The sequence below is a fragment of the Zeugodacus cucurbitae genome, chromosome 5, assembly GCF_028554725.1.
Source record: "Zeugodacus cucurbitae isolate PBARC_wt_2022May chromosome 5, idZeuCucr1.2, whole genome shotgun sequence".
NCBI lineage: Eukaryota > Metazoa > Arthropoda > Insecta > Diptera > Tephritidae > Zeugodacus > Zeugodacus cucurbitae.
The window spans coordinates 205,921-212,712 of NC_071670.1; the positions used below are offsets into that span (position 1 = coordinate 205,921).

Consider the following 6,792-nt stretch of genomic DNA (forward strand, 5'->3'; position numbering starts at 1 on the left):
TAAGAAAGGGCGTGCAAATCAAAACATTTGGAAGGCCAGTAAGAAGACACCCCATCGCTGCGTGTCCCATGGTCATTAACCGCAATCTGAGAAATCTATTATGAAAAGCTTGAGGAGGGGTGCTTTTTAAATTTAATTTATACCCGACACCGGAGATATCTTTGAAAACAATTAAGATTGTATTGATCGCGGTGTTGCCTACTGATGCGCTTCTAATATGACGTAAATTATTAGTTGCCGCGTGACAGAGGTCAGTTAGAAAAACCATTAATTTTACAGTTGCTCTCCGCAAAATGTACTGCCCAACTCTTTAACTAACTTTCTAATTTATTTATTTATTTTTCGCGTTGAGTATGAATTATGTTTACATTACACAGTGTGCATAAGCAAATGACTCGCAACTTTGATTCAATTAATTTGGTAGGCGATGTAAATTCCAAAGATCAGAAATAAGAATTCAAGCTGAAGCCAATTGTCCTGAAATTCCTTCAGTGCAAACTGTTCACTTTTTGGCTTCTTCATTCTCGATTAGACGATTGCGAACGACACTGTTTGTTGAGCGGGCTTTAATGCCACTAATTAAGCAGATATGCATGTGAAAATCTGTCATATGACTTCCTTATATATATACATATAGATATGTAAATGGCTGTTGAAAACAACTTTTTACTTCGGCGCTGTGATTGATCCCGTTTGAGAATTATGTCTGTTTAAGTTTGTTGTGCCTTCTCGGCGCACATAAAAATGCAAAAATTGTACCTTTTTATTTAAATTTAATTGCAGCAACAAGATTACCTAACTCATTAGGTGTCGCATGAACGATCGAGTTTTTTATAGTTGTCGGTTGCCTTGCGAGACGCAAGGACATTGCTCGTCCCATGTGGGAATCTTCTAGTCATACTCGTATGAAAACTTTGACGAAGGGCTGTGGCATCTGCATGCATGTTGCGCTGTTTTCATAGTTTTTATGTTTACAGACATATGCACGTAATTTACATTTAACCCTCTTTTAAGACATTTTTTGATATCGCAAAGGAGAACGAGACACAGTCATCCGGACATGGGGCGAATGTCCGTCCGCTGGGCTACATTGAGCAAGATTGACATCTTTCGTAACACCGAAATTGATTAAATTAAAAACGGTACAAAACACACTAGCAGAGGAAAACTAATAGTAGCACAGGCCGAGTATACGGACGATCATGAATTATGAAGATTATGGATAGCTACATAGTTGGTTGGGAACAAGGAATTGACAGGCAAGACTCGTGATGCCGTAGGATTTAGCAGAAACATAATAATTTGCATAATAAATTAACAAAAATGACAGGATTTACATACATATGTATATAGTAAATGGGAAGAAATTCAGTAAGGTTTTTGGGAAACCATAGAACGTGCGCGTATCCTTAAAGCATAATTGTAGGACTGGTAGTTGAGTAATTACCACGTTTGCAGGCGCGTAATATTGGCGCGCATTTACTCACACTGCTGCTCACTGCCAAAACGACGAATCATCATCCAGATTTAGAGAACAATGTATACTTTTATCCAACATTTGCTCCAGATGCCTTTTTGCGTTGTTACAAAATCCATTAATGTTCTGGTTTATTGTGCATGATACAAATACAACGATTCAAGGAGTAACATATCAAAAGAGCAACAATGACGGCAAGCAACAATGACCCGCCAGTAGGAGCCAGCAAAGGAGCACTGTGCTGTTTGGGTAAAGAAAAAAGAAGAAACGGAAGCAAAATATGTGATGTTACTGGTGATGAAAAGTATGGGCCGTTTAAGAAACTAAGTATAAGTATCAGTTTCCGCGACTTACAACCATATAAGTACATATATGTATATATATTTGTTTTTCGCCGGATATGCTGCAGAATGTAACAATATCACAGTGATTAATCAAACTATTCTTCTTTACCCACATACATACATACATACATACATACATAAGTACATACGTTTATGCGTTATCCTACATGTGTGAATGTGTCTTAAGTGTTTGTGAAAAATGAGAGATGCTGCTTCAAAGAATCATTATATCACGTTGAGTGCTTTTCGGAACATTTTACTTTCATAAAAGAATATGTGTGATTTACACATGCCAGCAAAAGATTAGAAGCGATCGATCAATTGTTGTGCGGAGAAAAATGTCGCTGCTGATGCAGACGTTGCAAGTGTGAAATGCGCTCTGATTTCTGATTGATTGCGAGCAAATGCATAGACAATCCTTCTACTGTCCTTCTACAATTAAAACACATCAGCAGCACGCAAAATGCTAAATCAATAATTCGATATGCTAAATTTATTTTCTTTCTCAATACTACATACATGTTCATATGTACTCTATGTACATATGTCATATTTATTTGTTGTTGCCAACTATTAAAGAGCGATTGCGGGCGGACAATTTTAAGTAGCGACAATAGCATAGCTCCACTCCACTCAAACGATGGACTAGAGTGCAGGAAAATAACGGTTCAATGAATAATAGCAAGCAATACTTGAAACGAATGCATACCGGTGGTTACGATATGAGTATGTATATACAAATGTACATATATGACGGCGTCACAACCCATTAAATGTATTTCAGGCAATTTACTTATGCACAACAAAGGTTATTGCAGAAAGAAACAGAGTGCTTCAGTAGTAATGCAATTTGTGCGGGCATCGCCAACGCAAACGCCCGCCTCGATTGCTACATATATGTATGTTCAGCCTGCTCTTGACTCGTGCCGCTACTAGTGACAGATGTCAGTTGTACAAACGCGTACTTCGCCGTTTCCGTAGCTGGCATATGTCGCCAAATTAACAGCCTGCCAATTTTTGGCGGTAAATTATGCATGCATATGTACGAGTATGTGACTAACACACACGCGTCTCGCAGATATATTCGTATAAGTATCAAGAAGTCTCTACGCATGTGCTGCCATCCTATGTTACTGCATTGTCTGGGTATTATTCAAGGTACGTAATCCTTGAAAGTATGCATGGACGTCAGCTCACGTTTACGTGATTCACTTAGTACGCACAGGCATTCATTCATATGATTCTTGTGTTTGTATGTGTCACTATACCGGTATAGGCTTTGACACAATCTCAGTCACATATTCTTGTTTAAACCAGAGCAGCTGCAGTAAGCAAAAGCTATTGAAATGACAATAAGACGCTCAACAACTTAGTATATCTACGAAAAGGGTATGTACGAGTAAAAGATTCGAAGCAATTGCTATTGCATTGTGAGTATTTATATTGTGCTAAATAATTGATTAGGCGACAAACAGTATACAATTCGTATGTGTACACATATAGCGCAGTGGAAATAGTTTGACTCTTAAGATATTTCACACATGTAAGCATTAGGTACACTTTAACAACAATTTTAACGGAACATTATGTACTTATTATTTTAGTATATGGGAAAAATACATATGCACTTCTAGTGGAATAAGTATGTTTGCATATACTCGCAGCAGGTACTTTTCTTCTTACTAAAAAGCAAGAGTTTTTCAGTGTACTTGACTTGGCAGTGTCTTGACCGAACGGAAACGGTGTTGAATACCATAACGGCAGCTGTTTGTCGATGACGTTAGTCTTGCGAAATACACATGTTTCCCAGGCCCAGATAGATATGCGTCTGGTTTAATCACCGACGTCGGCGTATTTGCTGGTAATTTCCATATGACACCACCCGGGGTCCAATTTCAAATGTCTTTTCTGTGAATTTACGCATAATTTAGTCATGGTTTGTGATCACTTGTGAACACTTTACCCGCAGAATGTTATGTCGACTTTACGGAACTACCCCGCGTAAAGTGTTTATACGAGTAAGTGGCAGTGTGTTTGCATAGGTCGTAATATGCTTACGAAATCGCATAAATTATTTTTGTAAGCGGGGGTACAAACTATTTTTACAAGTATAGTGGTCAATATTATATAAGTACTATCATCTACCGGTAGTTGCTTCCTATTCTGCACACCGCCCGTGGAAACATTAAAACATATTAGCTACAAAATATTGTTGTACGATTTTATTTGGCTGTAGATTGTAAAATATATGATATGAAGTAATAAACAGGTTATGCAACAAATTATATTAACGAACATTTCTAAAACATATAAAGTGTATACTACACGATTGAAGTTTGATTTGAAAAGCTGAGACGCCGTTTTGTAGAATCCAAGGCACGGAGTTCAGAGTTCGCCAGCGAGCCAACGATCGGTAAGCAATTACTCTCTATCGTGACGGAGTTCTCATCCAGTTCGCTAAAGGAATTGTGTCCACTATCAGGGCTTGAATTGTCAATCCTTTGTTTGCAATTGAGCTCGCCCGAACCTGTCACTTGTTTGTTTGTCAGTGTTGACCCTGCTATTTTAAGTGCATTGTGTTTTACGTTTTCTTTAGACGTTTTCCTCTTTCTACGCACCGCTCGTTGTCGGCGCAAGTGAAAAATGTTACGTTTACTTGTTCGTCTTGGAGATCGCACTTCTCGCTCGCTGTATATTGAAGCTGACGCAACACTAGCTGGTAGAGAACGTCTCTTTTTACGTATTGTCTGTAATAGCGTTTCACCATTTTGTGACTCCATCCAAAATTCACTTAAATCGTTGGCTGGATCTTCTGCTGGTGTATATGTGGGCGACATTACACACTGCTGCTGGTTACTTGATTGTCTCGCAAACTTCATAGGTTTCTTTTCCTTTCTGGTGCTCTCCAGAATCGCATCTATCATGCGTTCTAGCGTTTGATCACCCATTTTGGAGGAGCTCAACGATGCAGTATCATCTCGTACACTATTCAAAGAACGCCGCATATTTCTTTGACATTGAAAAGTGGAATTAGTTGCGTTAAAGGATGGTTGGATTTGTATTAGAGTTTCATCATTTTTGTTATGTGGCAGATATCGGGGTTTGTCAAAGTATGTATCAGCAATACCCAGGCCGCGTAACGCCAGAATCGGTCCGGGAACTGGGCCACATGGAGAGTATTCTACTTCGAGGGTAGGCAGTGTAGTAGCATAATTGACAGGATTGTTGTTTTTTAGTATATTACTATCTAAACTCTGACTTGGTGTGTTGAGCAGTGATAAGATTGAGTTTAGTGGGTTATTGGAGACGGCGTTATCATACGGCGTTATGTTGGATAAGTCTTTGAAGCTGTTTAGTCGACGTAATGCACCGTTTCTGTTATGTGTCTTTAAGTTCGACTGAAGAGGAGTCGATGTCACTTGATTTTCTTTGTCCAACCAGTTTTGTAAACGACGGGAGAGGTAAATATCAGAAGGTTTCCGCTTCAACCGCTGACGCTTAGCGGAAAGGGTCTGAGTTTGTGTGGAAATGATTTCATTTGGAGTGTTCAGTTTTCCTGGCGATGAGGCGCTTAAAGTTTTGAGCTGCAAAATTTCGGTATCTGCTTTAGAGTCCTCCACTGTTAGATAGGAGACTCGCGGTGTGTTAACTGCCCACTTAAGCATTGTTAATTAGATGTGAGTTAATTATCTGTAAAGAATGAAAACAAATTAATTAATGAACAGTTCGTAAATGATCATAAAAGAGAGTCCTAAGCACATTATTCTCCGTTTAATTTACTGCAAGCAAAACGTTATTTCCAAATAATTTATTCTAACTCCAAAGTCATGCAGTCGACTTTGCCCGCCGGAATTCCAGCTGCGAAATTAAAGGCGAATTATGTATTATATGTATGTATATACATACACGTATATAGAACGAATATAGTGTTTAAAGCAAAAGCAATGGGAATCGAATCAGGTTTACAAATGATTGACTTCGCTGTTTTTTTTTGCAAGTAAAGCAGTCTGTCAACTCCAATTGTTGTCTTTTAGCGCATACGAGTATGTTGGTATTCGCGAAGTATGAGAGTGTATTGGCACCGTTGGCAGATTTGCGCCTGAATAGGAAACAGGAATTAAAAAAAGCGACGGTGTTTGCAAGTTATTTCTATATTCTGTTTTCTCCCATATTCTTTGAAATCTCGTCTGTTCAAACTTTAGTCCTTTAAAATATGCGCGCGCTATTTCTATACGTTTTATTCCATTTAAATGTAGAGTGGCCTCAAGTGGTGCTTGAGTTGCGATGCTGGCTATATTGCATTGCGTCTGCAAGTGGTTGTTTGGTCCGCGTGGCTGCGTATGCGCATTTGCAGTTTGGCCGTTTCAATTATTTACACGTCGATTGATTATATCTAAAGCTTTTTAGCGAATACCACACATTTTAAGTGCACTTTTTAAGTATTTAAGTAATTCGAAATGAATTATATTACATACGAGTACATACATAAGTGTTTGAATAAAATGCTTTATACAGGGTGCAATCGCTACTCTTCGAACTCGCATATTCTTATGTGTACATTTCACCATTTCACATTATGTTACCTTTAGGTTCACTTCAATAAAAATTGTCGTTTTTTGATTTGATGATGATTTTATTTTAGTTGAGATGTAGGCATATGTGATACTCGTAACTTTAATTTTACGTAAAATGCGCGGTCTTCGTTTTTATAACTTGGTTTCCGAAAACACATCCGTCAAGTACCGTGTACAAAACTCGAATGTGAACTGGATTGCTATGCGCATAGCAGCACTGTCTGCGTTTTCCTTTCGATCACCACCTTTTCAAACTCTACTCATTTTTGAAGAGAGCAAGAAAGTCTCCGGTAAATAACATGAAGACTTTGTCTGCAATAATAAGGGTGAGAATTGTAGAGTTGAAAGCAAATACTATATGTGGGGAATGATGGGAGCATAGACTCATTGACATAGT

The 6,792-nt window shown here is 38.4% G+C and overlaps 1 protein-coding gene across 1 annotated transcript; it reads right to left on the bottom strand.

The window, feature by feature from the left end:
- Window positions 1-4,044: 4,044 nt before the first annotated feature.
- LOC105212722 (uncharacterized) lies at window positions 4,045-6,585 on the bottom strand. The gene is made up of 2 exons (XM_011184904.3): window positions 6,405-6,585; window positions 4,045-5,511 (listed from the first exon to the last, which is right to left on the bottom strand). The coding sequence occupies exon 2, from the start codon at window positions 5,484-5,486 to the stop codon at window positions 4,143-4,145; it is 1,344 nt and encodes a 447-aa protein (XP_011183206.1). The 5' UTR covers window positions 5,487-5,511; window positions 6,405-6,585; the 3' UTR covers window positions 4,045-4,142.
- Window positions 6,586-6,792: the final 207 nt, after the last annotated feature.